Source organism: Rhinolophus sinicus, chromosome 13 (genome assembly GCF_057876585.1).
Source record: "Rhinolophus sinicus isolate RSI-liver-muscle chromosome 13, RSI-T2T, whole genome shotgun sequence".
Lineage (NCBI taxonomy): Eukaryota > Metazoa > Chordata > Mammalia > Chiroptera > Rhinolophidae > Rhinolophus > Rhinolophus sinicus.
This window is the reverse complement of record NC_142513.1, coordinates 34264443-34280874: the sequence shown is the minus strand read 5'-3', so window position 1 is coordinate 34280874 and position 16432 is coordinate 34264443. Positions and strand designations below refer to the sequence as shown.

Below are 16432 nucleotides of genomic sequence, written 5' to 3'. Positions count from 1 at the left end.
TGTTTATTCATTCTATCAATAAATATTTTTGAGTGCCTACCAGGTGCTGGGTACTCTGGTGGGCTAAAGATACAGCAGTAATAACACAGGCAAGGTTACATCCCTTGAGGAGTCTGTGGTTTGGGGAAGATATACTAAACAAGTAAATAAGAATATTTTGAGAATATTTAAAGGAAATAATAAGGTAAGATAGAGGCTATAATGAGGAAGAAGAAGGGTAGCTACTTTACGTAGGGTAGGCAAAGAAGGCTTCTCTGAGGTGGTGACATTAGAGCTGAAACCTGTAGAATGAGAAGGAATCAGGCATAAAGAGATGAGGGAAGAGCATTGCAAATGAGGGAAAGGTGAGTAGAAAAGATATAAGGTGAGAAAGAACTTGTGTTGGAGAAATTGAGAGACACTAGTGTGGCTGGAGCATGGTCAGAGAGGGAGTTTGGCATGAGGCCAGACTGGAATACAGGACTGACCCTGCAGGGCCATGTTTTCATGGCAACAAATTTAGATTTTATTCTGACTGTGGGAAGCCACTGAAGGGTCTTTAAGAAAGGATGTAACGAAAGGATGTGACATGATCTGGTATATCTTTTAACATTGTGCTTTGGTTCATGTGAAGAAAACAGATTAAAGAAAGGGATTAGTGAGAGTGGGAGTGGGATACCAGGCTTTTGCAGAGGTCTAGACAAGAGATGATGGCTGGGTTAGGTGGCAAGCCAGTAATGGAACTGGAAGGAGAAAAGTGAGTGGGATTCTAGATACACTTTGGAGGTAGGCTTACTGATTTATTTGGATAAGGAAGAAATTTAGCGTAACTCCTAGATTTTTGGTTTGAGTCTCTGGAAGAATGCTCTTGCATTTACTGAGTTAGGAAGGAATATAGGAACAATAGGTTTGGGTGGGAAGTAAGGTCAGTAGGTTCATTTTGGGTATAATTGCTTTGAGATTCAATTAGATAATCCATGTGGAGGTATTACTAGTCTAGGAGATATGCTGAGAAGTCAGAGTGCAAACATAGACTTAACAAATCAATGAAATAGTATTTCAAACCATGGGGCTGGAGGTAGAAAGCATTGATGAGAGGTGAAAAGCATTGATGGGCTCAAAGGTTAGGTAAAGCCTACATAAGGTACTATTATATTCCATCATACTGGAGAAGGTACCTGGAAGGTAGAAAGCTTAAGAAACTGAGAAGGAGCAACATTAGTGTTTGGGAGGTGTATGGTTCAAGTCCAATGGTTGAGCAGGAGAGACATATCTTTTTTTATTATTTTTATACGAGTTTGTTTGAGCCAAAGGACAGAGACATTTTAAGCCAGATGGACTTGGGTGCATTTATAACACCTTTGCCCTAGGCAATCCCATAGAGCTGAACTTGAAAATGTAGAGAAATTGAGTTCATTGATTGATGCCAGACCTGGAGTTTGGCTTGGGTTAGGAGCCAATTTGAGTACTAGAAATCTTTTCTAATACTTCCTTCTCTTTTTCCCCCTATACTGTAAACTTGCTATAATTGTTCTATTTTTTCCCTAAACTGCAAACTTGATATTAAATGAGAATTTCGAAAATGTAATGTACTACTTGTGGAATTAAGTAAAATTTGTTTTCTTTTAAAAATGAAATATTAGAAAAATTTATTTATTATTGTCTAATTACATAAACTCCTTAATAAGATCATGTTTTTGAAGAAGTAGGAATGAAGTAAAATACATCACATGTAAATGTACCCTATTAAAATGTATCCTTTGTCTTTAGATATGTGATAAACCACCATGAAAATCTAATATGGTACACATATTTGATTCATTCAACCAGTATGTTAAGTGCTTACTGTGTACTGCTTGTATGTTGTTCTATAGTTTACAAATGCTTTTATGTGCATTCTGTCCTCTAATCAAACTTCAGCCCACTTTGTAGATGCGTAAACTAAAGCTCAAAAATGTAGTTGATTTGTACAGGGGCCACTGGTAGATGGTAGAACCTGAATCCCAGTGGTCTCCCTTTACTTTTTGTAATTCTGCAAGCACACTGTATAGATCAAAGCCAGAGCCAGGACCCATATGTGTAAGAACTGGACACCAGAAATTGCAGGGTTTCGAAGCAAAGCCAGAATACCCAGGTCCAGAGGAAGATTAACAGACTGCATCTAATATGGGCAAGTGATCTTGGATGCAGAACTTGCTGCAAAAAGAGTGAATCCATAGGGGGTTTGGTTACCACTCCCATCTGGTCATTGCTGAGACCTTGCCTGCCCTCCGGTGAATTTTCTTAACTGCTTTCTCACAAGAGATGCTTAACTAAACCTTCTGAAGGAAGCTTTTTTATGGGAACAATTCTATGACATTACAAGTAATGGAAAATGAAACAGATAGCCCTTTTACAGATCAATTTTTAGTAACACATCTTTATCCATGTTTTCGGTTACATTTTTTGCCTAAAAGGATAGTATCTTCAATAAGGATTATTTAGATTTTTTTTTTTAACTATAAAACTCTAACATCTAATTTCTAGTCTCTGTTAGTACTCAAATTATTAGAACCAATTCATATGTACTTTTCGTAGCAGTCCCGAGAGATGTGGTTTCTCACTTCCCAGATGACTCACTGAAAAAGAAAGATAACATTTCAGAACAGGACTTTTATTTCCATAGAACTCTTCATTTAACTTAGGTCTCAAAACTTTCCAAAGAGGGAAAAAATTATTTTTAAAAAAAATAGAAATTAAGATGTGCCCTCTTAATATGATCTTGTTAACAGTGCAGAAAGGATCTGTACACATTATTTATCTTTTGGCTGAATAGTTCAGCCTAGCACACAGTAAATTCTTTGTGAGCAAAGAAATTTTCATCACGCTAAAACTGGATATCGTTTTTAACCCTGACCATCTTGGAGCTTCTTTTTTTCCTCCCTTGCCACAGTCTTGCTTTCAAGTTTATTTTTATGACTTTTCACCAGGTTGTTACAAAATCCGGAACAGTTCATTGTGGGCTCTTTGAAATTATTTCCCACAGCTGTATGTGAAGATCTTTATCTCCGTTATGTATTAATCATATACAGCCTGATTTTTTTCACTGTCACAGAATGATCTTCTGTATATGTCACTCGTCCATTCACTTCAAAAGGAGCTCTTGACTTGAGTACACAGGAGCAGAGGTAAACTTAGGGTGTAAAACCTTGATGATACTTATATATATAAATACACATAAATAAAACGGAAAAAGGTATAATATTAAGATATATCATTCCCTGAAAACCATGTGAAAAAGGAGAACTGAAGATTTTCATTCTAAGGAAAAGGGCTGCATACAATGATATTTCTGCTTGGAATGCAAATACCTTGGTAGCACTGAAGGGTGAACCTAGCAGCACTTTTCGCTGGCATGCTGTTGGCTGGGTGTGGCTGCATAAGTACAGCTGGACTTTAGTGCACAAGGAATCTAATGCCTCTTTGGATTTTAGGCTTTGTTTTTCCTATTATCCCCCATTAGCTGCAGTTATTCAACTATCATTATATGTTCTGTGACTTTTACTTTGTTACTTCACATCAAAATACATTTTAAATGGAAAGGTCTGTTACAGGGAGAATGCCCGTTTGATAGTAAAGGAGTGTAACATAGTGGTTAAAGTTGAGAGCAACATAGTGGTTAAAGTTGAGAGCATGAGCCACAGTGCTGGTTTGAATTATGGTTCCTCCACCTCTCTGTGCTTCAGTTTCCTCATCCACAGAATAAGGATTCTGTGATTTCCTTTGATAAGTCTATCTCATAGCATTGTTGTGAGGGTTAAACAGGTTAATATATGTAAAGTGAATAGACCAGTACTACTGTCTGACACACAGTAAGTGCTGTGGAAACATTAATCGTTACTACTTTAGACTGTTGTTTTCTCAGAATTGGAAAGACAGAACACAGCTTATCTAAAGAAGACAGTGTGCAGCAGTACAGAGAAGATTGACAGGGGTATTAACATTCTGGAGTAACAGACGTGGCTTTGTAGGTTCTGAATCTTCTTGCCTTTCAGACTAATCTTTTATACCTTAGCACCCTGAAATCTACTCCCCTTGAGCCCCTCTTAGTCCAACAGACACAAAGTAGGAAAAAAAAATGAAGGTATCAGCATGAGCATCAAGGAACCCAGGACTTCATAAATAAAACACACACACACACACACACACACACACGCTAGTATATGTATATACATACATACAAGATAAGGACACAGGCACAAACTACCACAGCTAGACAGTGGTACAGCCAGAATTTAAACCCAGGCCACCTGTTCCAGTGTCAAGTGCCCTAAACTGCTACACATTACTAACTCTCATTCAGGACGAGATCATCTCACCTAATATCTTGTGGTCTGTAGAAGTCCTGGAAATAGAAGCAGTTTTCCAATCAGGCCGCTTTGACCATCAGTAATTTTGCCTGATAATAGAGCTAGAAAGTTAACCAAAGATCAAGTTTGTCTTTAGCGAAGGACAGAGGGTTTTATTAAACTTTTTCTTGCAGGTAGTTACTGTCAAATTGTTATTATAAAGATGAATTTTTCATTTTGTAGATGAGTTTTTTTATATATAGTTTTAAGAGTTTATATATTTAAATCACTTGGGGTTTATTTTCCTTTGATTTCTACTATTCTCATGCTAAGAAAATATTTCTTTTATTTAAGATCAGGTAGCTATTCCTCTGTATTTTCTAACATGGTTTTATTTTTGTCTTAATGTTTAACTCTTTAATCCATCTGCATTTTGTTTGCCCATACATTAGGAGGTAAGACACTAACTTGATTTTTTTTTTCTAAACAAAACAAATTGCCCAGCACCAGTTATTGTATAACCGCTTCTTTTTCCAGTGATGTATGATGCTACATTTTATTATATATTAAGCTATACTGTTCTGTTTTTCTCGTATATAGTTCAGTATTTTTTGGTTATTTTCACTTTGTAGTACATTTTAGTATGCTGTACTACTAGTATATCAACTCTATCTTGTTAATCCTTGTAAAGATTTTCTTGAATGAAATTTGATTTAGAATTCATTAAATATGTGTATTTTATCATGAATGGATATTGAATTTTATCACATGCTTATTCTATATTTATTGAAATGATTTTAAGGTTTTTCTTTCTTAGTTGATGATATAATTATACATTACTTTCAAAAGAAATTGCTTCTCTATAGTATTCAGTTGCCCCATACAGATGTACTGTATTTATTTCATTTACACCCATAATCTTCTCTTGGTAATATATATTTTTTACTTTAATTTCTATACCTCTATTGATAAGATTATTCCTAGGTATCTTGCATTTTTGTTTTTAGTATTATGTAAACATATTGTTGCTTATTTTTAACCCTCCTATGTTGTGCCAGGTATAAAAGAAAAGAAAAAATCAATGAAATCTGCAAAAGATAACACATCTCCAGAGGAAGATGCTGAAATAGAAAAACAAAAGGTAAAACATGATCATTACATACTTGTCAATAATTGTATTACAATTTAAATGAAGTTATCTACATTAGTTTCTAGTGTCCCTCTCTAATAAAAAAAAAAAACTGATTTTAGCAATGAAATTTATAACTTATAAAACATAATTAAATATTTTAGCAGCATACTTTTTAAATACTACCTTTTTACCAAACATCTTTCCAACTAATGCTAAGTTAAAATTTACCTCAAATCCAAAGCATGTCCTTTTGAGATTAAGAGGAAGATAAACTCATTATAAAAACCATTTACGGGGGCCGGCCTGGTGGCTCAGGCGGTTAGAGCTCCATGCTCCTAACTCCGAAGGCTGCTGGTTCGATTCCCACATGGGCCAGTGGGCTCTCAACCACAAGGTTGCCAGTTTGATTCCGCAAGTCCCACAAGGGATGATGGACAGCGCCCCCTGCAACTAAGATTGAACACAGCACCTTGAGCTGAGCTGCCGCTGAGCTCCCAGATGGCTCAGTTGGTTGGAGCACATCCTCTCAACCACAAGGTTGCTGGTTCAACTCCCGCAAGGGATGGTGGGCTGCGCCCCCTTCAACTAAGATTGAACACGGCACCTTGAGCTGAGCTGCCTCCCGGATGGCTCAGTTGTTGGTTGGAGCGTGGGCTCTCAACCACAAGGTTGCCAGTTCAATAACTCGAGTCCCGCAAGGGATGGTGGGCAGCGCCCCCTGCAACTAAAATTGAACACGGCACCTTGAGCTGAGCTGCCGCTGAGCTCCTGGATGGCTCAGTTGGTTGGAGCGCATTCTCTCAACCACAAGGTTGCCGGTTCAACTCGCACAAGGGATAGTGGGCTATGCCCCCTGCAACTAGCAACAGCAACTGGACCTGGAGCTGAGCTGCGCCCTCCACAACTAAGACTGAAAGGACAACAGCTTGAAGCTGAATGGCACCCTCCACAATTAAGATTGAAAGGACAACTTGACTTGGAAAAAAAAAGTCCTGGGAGTACACGCCGTTCCCCAATAAAGTCCTGTTCCCCTTCCCCAATAAAATCTTTAAAAAAAACACAAAAAACAAAAAACAAACCATTTACTATAACAGAAAAAAGAAAATACGACTGTTAAAACCTGAAAATAATATTGCCATAAGTTTTAATTTAATCTGAATCTGTCCTGTAATATAGACTTGCTTTCATGGCTTGTCAAATGCTAATCTCTCTCTTTTTATTATTGTAAAACACATAAGTTTAATGTACAAAATTAAAGTCTTTCTTGGACATGCAGCGAACCTTATCTTCAGTGACTCCAAAGATCATGGCACAGAGTAATATGTATTTTCACAGAGGCATCCGTGTGACTGACAGTCACATCACTGTCTGGGAGTGAGCCTGACTGGTCTGCTAACCTCTGCATCCTAACGGATCTTTTCCTTTGCCGTTTATTGCATATACAGTAATGCTCATACAGTAAGGGTCACAAAGAAAGTCTCTTTTGTGGAAAATGGCTCTAAAAAGAAAGTCAACTGCAAGTGCCAGTGATTGAAGTAAAGGAAATTAAAGCAGTCTAAAGTGGTAATACAGGAAAAGGCACAAAAGTCTGGCCACATATTCTGGATTTTCTCTAGTATACATGGTTGTTTACTTGGTTCTTGAGGGTTCACGTTTATTCCTATGGCCGGTAGAACACATCCAATTTCGTGGAAAAGACAATATATTAGATTTCAGAAGTAAATACTAAGATCCCACCTTCACAGAATGTATCAGTATTGAAACAGTAAAGGCAAATGAAAAAAGAAATTTTTTGTTTTTTAAAATGCATGTTTGGAAAGTAGTTTGCATCACAAAATACTACAGAATACTACATTTGCAATATTTTGTGTCATTGCTTAAAAAGACCAAAGTGAAAATGAGAAATTTTTGTTTGGGTGACTTGAGGACTCATTCCTGCAGCCTACTAATGAACACTAAGTGGAATATGGTCTGGTTTTTAAATACAAGCTTTTGCCCCTCTCCTGTTCTCAGTGATGTTACTTCTAAAGATTTTTACCTTATTCCTATACAAAGATCTCTGGGTTTCTTTATAAGTTTTCGTAATCCTCAGTCAGTTTATGGATGAAAGATGTTATCCCGGAGCATTGGTACTAGGGTCTCCTTTCCTAGAGGGGATTTCTGTGTCCCATACTCCTGTTTGGGGGAAGAAAAAACACTGTTGTATATTTGAACTTTTTTTTTCGCTTTATAGGCTGAAATGGCTTTGCTCGTGATGGATGAGGAGGAAGAGAGCAAGAAACACTTCAATTACAATAAGATTGTGGAACACCAGAATCTGAGCAAAAAGAAGAAAAAACAACTTATGAAAAAGAAGGAATTATTAGAGGATGACTTTGAGGTAACCCGGGACAAAAGTCCTTAACCTTTTAAAGCCGGCGCTGAATCTAATGTCGCTCTGGAAATAGAAATTGAGCATAGTCAAAGTTAGCCTTGAGATGTCTTAAGAAGGATCATGGAGCCAAACCTACATCTTTTAGTTCTGCACAGCCCGTTCATCCCCAGGGGGATCAAATCACTGTTTCTTTGGTTGAGCACCAGCTGAAGTAGTTGACTTGTATTTTGGTAGCTATGTTGCACCAAAATAGGTAACTTTTAATGTCACAATCACATCCAGTGTGATGCTCACTCTGGCAAAGTTATGCGTAATTAAGCCCAACTAAGAAATAGCTGGTTCATGTCACATTGTGTCACACTCACTGTGTGGAGAGGCCAGCACAGTAAGCCATACTTTTTTAATTGAGTATCTTGTCTTTTCCGTCTTTTTGCTAACTCCATATTCCTAATGACAACACGGTCTCTGTGCATGAGTTTGAGCCCTATGCAGAAAACCTACAGATAGCTGCCAGGAGCTACTTAATGACTTCCAACTATTAACATAGAAGAACAGACCCAGAAGAACATTATGGAAATTTTGAACAAAGGATGGAGAGAAACATATAGATAACTTCTAAGTAGCATGTAGAGGGACTCTGAGTCCACTCTGTAGCTCCAGTTTCCCGTTATGTATGTAAGTCAGTCCCGTTATGTTGTTGTTCCACCGAACTTTTCGGTGATTGGTTTTCTTATGAAAAGTTAAAAGCAAAGAATGATCTGTAGTCAAACCTTTTATTATGAGAACTGTCTTCATACATTAATGATCATGCATAAAAATATTTTTCATGAGTGTTTTCTTGGTAGTGGCAGTGGCAGTATCACATCCCTTGTCCTTACTATAACTGCATAACTCTGTGGTCTATCTCCAGCTGGACTCATCCGTCTCGTGGAAAAGCTGGGTGGCAGTGAATCATGTTCTCTTTCTTGCTCGTCACCAAGGTGCCTGGCAACACTCGAAAGCCTGGCTAGAGTTAAGGATACACTCTTAAATGTGTAGCTACAGTGTTTTTATAGAAAGATAGAAGATAAATTTGGGGCTTGTATCTGACCAAATCTTGGTCTCAGGGGTGCCTTCTTTTCCATAGTAGTCTCTAAATCCTTTGTTGTATGAATCACCCTCAGTAGCTGTGCATTTTGGCACCGAGGTGAAAATTTTGTTTTATGCACTTTGAATGGGGTGACTTTCCATAAAACTCCAGCAGGAAATGTCATCTCTGGCTTAATTATCCAGGAACAGATTTCAGATTGTAAGTGTGGGGAAGCATGTCTTGGAAACCATTTCTACAGTCACTCAATCTAAGTAACCAGTGTAGTTGCAACCATTATATAATAGACCACTATAGTTTCCTTTCAAGGAAATTGTCCTTACATGATAAGAACTGTGCCCTGCACTTTGTGATCTAAGAGTAGGCCTTAAAACTCCACTGGGGATCTGTGTGAAAACAATTTTCTGATGAATCTATGTAAAATGCTCACATTTGTATTTTATGTAATCATTATCTCCCTGACTTGAAAATTGGCACCTTTTTTGGGCCTTTTGGCTCACTAGTTTAATGTATTGTTATTTTCTTTTTTGATTTACAGGTAAATGTAAAGGATGCCCGGTTTCAGGCAATGTATACTTCCCACTTGTTCAATTTGGATCCTTCAGATCCGAATTTCAAGAAAACAAAAGCTATGGAAAAAATCCTTGAGGAGAAAGCCCGGCAGAGAGAACAAAAAGAACAAGAACTTACTCAGGCAATAAAGAAAAAAGAGAGTGAAATTCAAAAGGAATCACAAAAGAGGTCCCTTGATCCTGCTTTGTCAATGTTGATTAAATCTGTAAAAAACAAAACAGAGCAGTTTCAAGCAAGAAAAAAACAAAAAGTCAAATAACTATATATTGTTTCTTTTTGGATTGAGAATGTGTTCTAAAGTATACAAAAGTGGTAGAAGGAATATTTATTGGAAACAAAGCTACCTTTCAAGAATATGAATAAAGTCTTACTCTGACCATTGTAAAATTTCTCTCATATGTAACAGTTAGATCTAATTATGGATGATTGTCAAATTTGTGCTTTGTATTTCTTCAGATTTATCATAATTAATTCAATTAACCCAAATTATAGTATTTATAAAATTTTTATATTTTATGAAATTCAGTTTATACTAGTAGAAGATTACTCTAAGTTAGGTTTTTTCTAAAAGATTTCACAGTTCTATGTAAAAAAAAAAAAATAGAACAGTGCCCAATCTTACGTCTGAATAAGAATTAGGAACAATTTCAAAATATGTATTTGTAATACATTAATTTCTCTGGAAGGCCAGAAACAGATTTAGATATTTACATAATTTTAATTTTTCTAGCCCTAATGGATGGAAGCCAGTAACTTTCTTTGTTGTTTGGTCATGTTTATGATAGTTTGTTTATGACATTAATTTGTAAGTGAAAGTGTAAAATATTTTTATTATTTTGTATAGCAGTGATTTATTTCACTTTATGTACTTCAAATAAACTAGTCTCTGGGAAAACTATCTGAAAAACTGTCTTCCTTAAGAGGACAACTCCATGAAGAGGCAGTTCCATATTTGCGTTGCTCTTAATTGTATTTGAAATGTTTGTGAGCTCTGCAATGATTTTTTTATTTGTAGTAACAGAAAATGCTTGCATCTTCCCTTCAGATTTTTAGAACGCTTGGAAGGGTGGATATGCTGCTATAGAGTTTAAGACATCTTAATTCTTTTAAAATGAAAGCACACCTTTAAGGCCTTAATACTCCTGGATCTCATCCTTTCTAGGTTTTATAAACTATTCACCACTTAGGGAAGAGAACTATGTGTGCTGTATAAATAAATGAAGATAAAAACAAGATGATCACTTGGAACAAATGATAAATATTGTAGCTTCTGAAAGACACTAGGAGTTTGGCCAATCTTGTGGTTAATAGTAAACTTGACATTTTTGGTACAAATATTCAAATCTCCTAATATAGTATATTTTTTCAAGAATAAAAGGATGTAAAACTCAGAGTGATATCAAGATAATAAGAGTGTATGAACAGTTTCTGAAAGAGGAAGGAGAAAAGAGGACATCTAAATTGCTCATTATAACAGAGAAAAATGCAGAGTATTATGACAGGAATTGTTTTTTTACCGTAAAGTGTTGACACTGTTAGGTAATTCACCCAAATAAAGCATTGTTCCTATTGATCATTGTGAACTTTCCAATATTTATCTACTCATAATTAAGAGATCGTGAATCTTAATGTGTTTATGGCTGTAGTCTATAAACAATTATATAATTATTCGTGTTTCATTTATGCAAGGAAAAAGATTTGTTTCCTTTTCATTGTTAAATTATAGTGTAGGAATTACTCAGAGTTTGATTTCAAGGTTCCTGTAAACCTTAGCCCTTTGGTTTTTTATGGTTTGGTTTGAGTTTTTGTTTTTGAGCTCTTTGTTTTTAAGTCACTGTATTTAATTGTAAATCTCATTTTATTAGTCAGGCACATAATTGATTATAACAAGTAAATTGAGCACATATGTTATGCACAGCCCTGGCTCCTTTTCCTCAAAGAGTTGTTATTTTTTAATCAGGAAAAAAAAAATGAGAATAACGTTATCAGGTACTTCATTAAATAAACATTCTACATCAAGAATGTTAGGCTCTCGGTAAGTATTTGTTGGTAGTAAAACTCAGGGTTAAAAATGGTCACTGTCACAATTCGGCAAATAATTTGAGGGTAGTTTGGGTTTCTCTTAAGGTCACATTTATTTGAATTTCTGTTGTTGGGACCGTGGAGAATAGGTCAGCATTGTAGCATCCAGAAAGAGTCATAGTGATTCAGTACCACTGAAGCTCTGGTTTCTCAGACTTTCATCAATAGTCTTGGGGACGAGTTTGGTACCCACTGTCATTGCTCCTTTGAGGGAGATGTGTTAGAGATACGAGCAGGAGAGAAATGACTTGTACTCATTTTATATTCCCTACTGAATAGACCGTTATTAGGAAACAGCATGGCCTTTTTGGCTCATTAGACTCACTTAGGGTGGAATATTTTAAATTGCAGTGGCCAGTCTGCATCTTAGACCTATTAAATTGTATCTATGGGGTGGGATCCAGTCTTCATTACTTTATACAGTTCTGCTGGTAATTCCCTTGTGCAGCCAAGGTTGAGGACCATTGCTTTAGAAGGAAAAAGAAAGCCCCAACTAATTTGCTTTTTGATCCACCAGATCAGAGATGAATGAAGTTAGTATCAACTGTATCTACTAGCCCTTGCTGCTTAACAAACCACCAAAACATAGTGGCTTGAAACAACAAACATTTATTATTTCTTATGAATCTGTGGATTGGCTAGGCAGTTAAGTTCTAGGCCAGCTTAGCTGCTGAGCTGGGCCTGGTTGGAACTCCATATGTCTGGGGCCTCAGATGATGGATAGCTAGGGGATCTCTCTTCCTTAATACAGGCTTCTTCACGTTGTGACTGAAGGGTTCCCAGCTGTAAGAGAGGGTAAACCTCAGTGCACAAGTACTTTTCAAGCCTCTGATAGTTTCACATTTGCTATTGTCCCGCTGGCCAAAGCAAATTATGTTGCCAAAACCAAAATCAACAGGTGGAAAGTCACAATGCAAAAAGTCACATACAAAGAGACATGAACAAAGTGGGGTCCATTATTAACACAATGTACAACACAGAGGTTTCTTCTGTGGAAAAGGATTCACTGTCAGTCAATATAAGGTTTTTCCAGTTTGGGACAATTATAATGCGGCTATTCATGTGTGGGTTTTTGTGTGAAACACAGGTTTTCTTGGGAAGATACTAGGCGTGGGATCCTGGTTGTATGGTAAGTATATGTTTAACTTTATAATAAACTGCAAAACATTATTTACCATGGTAGTTAAACTGTTTGCCTTCCCACCAAGAATATATGAGTTTCAGTTGCTCTACATCTTCAACAGCACTGGATATTTTCAGTTTTGTTTGTTTTGTTTTTTGTTTTTGCCTTTCCGATAAGTGGATACTGGTATCTCAATGTGGTTTTAATTTTTCGTTTCCCTAATATCTTTTCATGTGCTTGTTTACCATCCACATATTTTCTTTAGTGAAGTGTCTGTTCAGATCTTTTGCCCATTTTTTTAATTGAGTTACTTGTTTTCCTATTATTGAGTTTTAAGAGTTGTTTATTCATCTGCGTACAAGTACTTTGTCACATACATGATTTGCAAATATTTTCTCCTGCCTATGGCTTGTCTTTTAATTCCTTTTAACAGTCTTTCATGGAACAATTTTTTTACTTTTATAAAGTCCACTTTATCCATTTTTTCCTTTGTGAATGGTCTTTTGGTATCATAGCTAAGATATTTTGACTAACAAGGTTACAGATTTTTTTTCCGATATTTATTCTAAAAGCCTTACAGTTTTATGTTTTACATTTAGACCCATACTACATTTGAATTAATTTTTGTATAAGGTGTGAGGTTTCAGTTGATCTTAATTTTGTGTGTGTGTGTAGAAGAGGAAACACTTTTCAACTTACTTTCTAAGACCAGTATATCCTTGATAGCAAAACTAAGGACAGTAGAAGTAGAGAAAACTGCAGACTGATACTCATTATTATTATATAGAAATGTCATTCTGGAGAACCAATCTGCCTCATGAATTTAGGCATAAAAGTCCCCAACAAAATAGCAAATTGAATCCAACAATGTATAAAAAGAATTATACACCATGACAAATGAAGTTTAATTTCAGGTATGCAAAGTTGATTCAACATTTAAAGCCAATCAATGTAATCCACTATATCAACAGACTAAAGAAGAAAAATTATATGATCATATCAATTATGAGAAGAAGTATTGACAAAATCCAACATCTATTCATAATGAAAACAAGTTTGGAATAGAGGGGAACTACCTAAACTTGATAAAGAGCATGTACAAATAATCTGCAATTTACATACTTACTAGTGAAAGACTGAATGCTTTTCTCCTAAGATTGAGAATAAGGCAAGGCTTTCTGTTGCACCATGTCTTTTATTTTCTGTATTCTGATACTTTGACTGCTTGATCTTGCTGCCTCTATAGAGATTGCCCCTTCCCCAGCTAGCCAATTCCTAGACACAGTAAATAACTAGGAAGCAAGCATGCCTTTCAAATGCAAATCAACTAATCCAGAGCCATTTCCCCAGCCACTTCCTTTATTTGGTTCCCGCACTCTATATCACTATTACTCTGCCCTAATACCACACCCTAGGGCCAAGCACCAGACAACTACCTTGTTTTCCTTAAAATAAGACCTAGCTGGACCATCAGCTCTAGTGCGTCATTTGGAGCAAAAGTTAATATAAGACCGGGTCTTATCTTAATATAAGACCCGGTCTTATATAAGACCAGGTCTTACAATATAATATAATGTAATGTAATGTAATATACATAATATAATATAATACCGAGTCTTATATTAATTTTTGCTCCAAAAGACCAGCTAGGTATTATTTTCAGGGAAACATGGTAGGGACAGCCCTTATACCCTAGAGCCCAAGGAAATTCAAACTAGCCAATCCTAAACCTGCTTACCATTCCTCGCCCATCCTTTACCAAAGAAACGACAATAAAGGCTTTTTCCTACATTTTTCCCTGCTCTATCTTCTGACCAACCCCAGTACCTCCCTATATTCGGAAAAATGTAGGCAAGAGCCTTTACTGTGGTTTCTTTGAGACGGAATGGGTGAGGCAGGATAAGCAGGTTTAGGATTAGCTAGTTTGAATTTCCTTAGGCTCTAGAGTATAAGGATTGTCCCTAGTTGTCTGGTGCCTGGTCCTAGGATTAGGGTAGGGTAATAGTGGTCCAGAGTTGTCCCTTTCTGTGGTATGCTATGCCTTTTCTTTCTAGGAAACTAAGTATAAAAGACTTCCTGCATCATAGTCATGAGTCATTTCTGTGTCTGTGTATCTTACTATATCAGATTGTTTTAAATCCCAGTTACACAAAAAACAATGTTCTCCCTCACTACTCTTATTCAACACAATACTAGAAGTTGTAGCTACTGCAATAAAGCAAGAAAAATTAAAAGCATACAGATTGGAAAGGAAGAAATAAAACTGTCCCTATGTGCAGATGACATGATTGTCTACATAGAAAATTCCAAGGACTCTACAAAAGACAAAAAGCAGAAACTCAAAAAAAATAAAATAAGTGAATTCAGCAAGATCACAGGCTACAATGTTAGCATACAAGAATCAATCACATTTCTATATATGAACAATGAACATGTGGAAATAAATTAAAAACATGGCTGTTCCAAAGAAAATACTTAGGTAAAATCTTACCAAAATGTACAGAATTTATATGCTGAAAATTACAAAATGCTGATGAAAGAAATCAAAGAAGACAAGTAAATGAAGAGAGATTTCATGTTTGTGGATTGGAAGACTCAATATAGGAAAGATGTCAATTTTCCCCAAAATTAATCTGTATGTAGGTTTAATGCTTTTTTCTTTTCTTTTTTTTTTTTTTTTTTTTTTTTTTTTTTGGTTTAATGCAATTTTAAGCAAAATCCCAGCAAGGTTTTTTTATAAACATAAACAAGTTTATTCTAAAATTATAGTGAAAGGCAAAGACCCTAGAATAGTTAAAACAATCTCAATAAAGAGTGAAGTATGAGGAACCACTCTACCTTATATTAAGGCTTACTGTATAGCTACTGTATCAGGACAGTGTGATATTGGCAGAGAGACAGACACTAATTTTGGAAACCATAGAGAATACAGAAATAGAGCAATACAAATACGCCCAGCTGATTTTTGACAAATATGCAAAAGCAATTCAATAAAGGACTTGAATACCTGGCAAAAAGAAAAAAGAAAAATATCAACCTAAATCTCACACCATATGAAAAAAATTCAAAATGGATCATGGACTTACATGTGAAATATAAGCCATAAAACTTTTAGGAAAAAACGAAAAATAAATTCTTCATTATCTAGGGCTAGGCAAAGAATTCTTAGACCTGAGACCAAAAGCATGATCCAAAAAGGAAAAATTGGTAAATCATCAAAAACAATTTTCTCTGTGAAAGGCCCTCTTTAAAATATGGAGACCTAACCTGAAAAAAGATATTTGTAAATCACATATTCAACAGATTAATATCTAGAATCTATAAATAATTTTGAAACTCTGCAGTAAAAAAAAAATCTCATTCTAAAATAGGCAAAAGATATGAACAGACACTTTACCGAAGAGAATACATCGATAACAAATAAGCAAGTGAAAATATGTTCAATTTCATTAGTCATTAGGGAAGTGTAAATTAAAACCACAATGAGATACCACTACATACCTATTAGAATTTATATAAAATAAAAAATAGTGACAACACCAAATGCTGGAAAGAATGCTGAGGGACTGAATCACTGGTAGAAATGTAAAATGTTACAACTGGAAAATGGTTTGGCAGGTTTTTATTAAACTAAACATGCAATTACCATACAGTTCAAGAATTTCACTTGTTAGCATTTTACCTCAGAAAAGTGGAAATGTATATTCATACAAAAACTTGCACATAAATGTTCACAGCAGTTTTATTTGTAATA

The 16432-nt window shown here is 35.8% G+C and overlaps 1 protein-coding gene across 3 annotated transcripts in view; it reads left to right on the top strand.

Moving 5' to 3' along the window:
- The window catches only part of ESF1 (ESF1 nucleolar pre-rRNA processing protein), a 68292-nt gene extending 57246 nt beyond the window's left edge, over nucleotides 1–11046 (top strand). For all 3 annotated transcript variants that reach the window (XM_019752046.3, XM_019752045.3, XM_074317992.2), the window contains exons 12-14: nucleotides 5366–5448; nucleotides 7673–7819; nucleotides 9439–11046. In XM_019752046.3, the coding sequence (XP_019607605.3) occupies nucleotides 5366–5448; nucleotides 7673–7819; nucleotides 9439–9732 (524 nt within the window). In that variant the 3' untranslated portion in view covers nucleotides 9733–11046. The remainder of the gene's footprint in view (nucleotides 1–5365; nucleotides 5449–7672; nucleotides 7820–9438) is intronic.
- Nucleotides 11047–16432: the final 5386 nt, after the last annotated feature.